Source organism: Tubulanus polymorphus, chromosome 6 (assembly GCF_964204645.1).
Source record: "Tubulanus polymorphus chromosome 6, tnTubPoly1.2, whole genome shotgun sequence".
NCBI classification, from domain to species: domain Eukaryota; kingdom Metazoa; phylum Nemertea; class Palaeonemertea; order Tubulaniformes; family Tubulanidae; genus Tubulanus; species Tubulanus polymorphus.
The window spans coordinates 17857646-17860045 of record NC_134030.1 but is presented as its reverse complement, the minus strand read 5'-3'; the positions used below and the strand labels follow the sequence as shown (position 1 = coordinate 17860045).

The window sequence follows — 2400 nt, the reverse complement described above, 5'->3', positions numbered from 1 at the left end:
TATCCTCCATTTGTCATTGGTACAACTCGGAAAATCAGAGGACTCGAACCCGAGACATCCTTTTGAATTCGTGTTTGCAATGACTGATACACCACTGCGTTGTTGGCAGAAAAACGCAAGAAAAAAAAAACACGCAGCATATGCAGTATTCAACCATGCAGGTTGACTGATTCTTTTCAACTCTTTGGATTTCACAAACATAACGTGTTTATTCAATATCTGCACATCTCCCCAGCTCCTGTGTTAATGGCAACATGCCCCATGCCACTGCCCACAACAATTTGACGGAGATGGGTTACCGAGCCAGTAATATACACCCTTTATTTTACCGCACCAACACGGGGTTCCTCTCTTCACCTTTCGCACACCTGTAAATAAGCTCGGATTTATTAGAAACATCCGGGCCCGAAACCAAGCAGGTTTCGAATCCAGCGAGTTTCGGCCTTATATACTGCATTCGTGAACATGACAGCGCGTCATCGTGCCCGACATAAGTGCAAGCAGCAATCCGCAAGTACAAAGTAACGGTCGACTGCTGTAAGACGGACGAAATATCGTTTGCGAACAACACGTGGACTGAATGGGTAAGATCTTAACTATTGTCCTGTGCCAATTCAGGCTTCATAGCATTAACCTAAGTTTTTGTGGAATTAGAAAAGCATATTTAGTAGCAATTAAATCGAGTTATTAAAGCCTACCTTCAGTTGCCGCGACAATTCCAATGACCATAAACAAGGCCAACGCGATGAAAAGAGTTTTAGTAAACATTCTGAAATAGATGATTCATTCAGATTGACTGAGCTGCATCTCTTCGAAGTTACATCTACATGTTACTATGCAATGAAATATTTGAGCACGTCGTCTATAGCTTCACTTACCTCGTTACCAGTGAGGATACACTCGAACAGAGTTCTTCGTTTGACGTGTGTTGACACGAAATTATACAATATCGTTCTCCTTTTATGGTCGTTTTGGAAACACATGTTAGCGACTTTTAGAAATAAATATCTATTAAATTTCGATCCTGGTTCGGTAACCGGCTTTTTCAATATCATCTGTGAATTAAATCTTTGATGTATCATTAATATTCAATGTACAATATAGACTAATATAGACTAATGACTTCTGTTAGGATGTGTCACGTGTCAAACCTTGGCCCTGTTCGGGAGGGGCTCATGTGGATTTCTGAATTTTTACAAACGGCCTTAAATGTCTTTTTTAAGATAGTAATATCTGCCGTAGACCTCGAGAAAATTTGCTTTTCGTCTGTTTTTGTTTGAAAAAGCGCTTGGCCTATGCAAACCATTTTCTAAAAAAAGAAATAGATTACATATTTAGCCTTTAGATTGTGGTGTTGATACTGGATATAGCGAAATTTAGCTCTGCTATATCGTGAAATATTGTTGATGCTTCTCATTATTTGAATGATATGTATGTTAATGTGTTGACAATGATTTATTCAATATCTAGGTTAAAGTTGATCTCGCGCAGTCAATTTATCACGCGAGCCTTACAGGTGTTTTAAGTACAGCTTACAACTTAATCATGGAATTAATTCATAAATCCTACAACAGCTTCAATCGATTCCAGACAGTCATATTTTAACCTGAGCAAAATGCTCACCCCGGGTTGAATCATCGTCCCACGGCAGGGATTCGAACCTGATGGCATCGCTAGACTCAGCTACGGCACTAACCCCTGCCACAGTAGACCGGGTGCGCAGGTACATGTGCAGCTTTTCCGCACGAAAACTTACGGCATCAATCAGATTGCTCGTTGTATACGCTGAGGTAGATTTCACGGAAGAACTATAAATGGGAAAACCCGGGCTAAAATATAACGGAATTTGATTGGCTGATGACGGTACCGAAAAACGCCTAATGAAAAACACCGAATCGGAAAACCGCATAACGCATAGTAACATCCAAGAGATTGACCTAAATCCCTACGTGAACTATGTACGCAACGTTACATAGTTCACGTAGGAGTGTGTGGAGCCCGCTTGTTCCATCTTCGTTTCTACTGTCGTTTCGACGCTCGTTTGGTTATACAACCAAAACACAGGCTTATCTATATTACTATTTCATATTAAGACACGGAGTATTATGATAATAAAAGACATTTATTTTCTGTATGGAACATATAGTTTATTATATTTTGTTCAAGGAAGTTCAGGGGCTGGACATTATTTAGTCTATCATTGGTTTGGTAGGCCTAATCTATAAGGTTCACATAAGCGTGATTGTGAACCGTCATTCGGGGATAATTTGAGAAAGGCTATTTTTTCAGTCTTTGTGTGCGTTGTACCTACGAGCGTAGGTTGTACTATATTTATGCATTCCGATTTCAAATTTATTAAAAGAACGCCGGTTTATAAGCGCGGCGTTTGTTTTCGCGTTA

General features: G+C 39.8%; 1 protein-coding gene across 1 annotated transcript; it reads right to left on the bottom strand.

The window, feature by feature from the left end:
- Positions 1–211: 211 nt before the first annotated feature.
- LOC141907873 (U-actitoxin-Bgr3a-like) lies at positions 212–934 on the bottom strand. Its single transcript, XM_074797626.1, has 3 exons — positions 879–934; positions 699–769; positions 212–368 (listed from the first exon to the last, which is right to left on the bottom strand). The coding sequence occupies exons 2-3, from the start codon at positions 766–768 to the stop codon at positions 244–246; spliced, it is 195 nt and encodes a 64-aa protein (XP_074653727.1). The 5' UTR covers position 769; positions 879–934; the 3' UTR covers positions 212–243.
- Between the last annotated feature and the right edge of the window lie 1466 nt (positions 935–2400).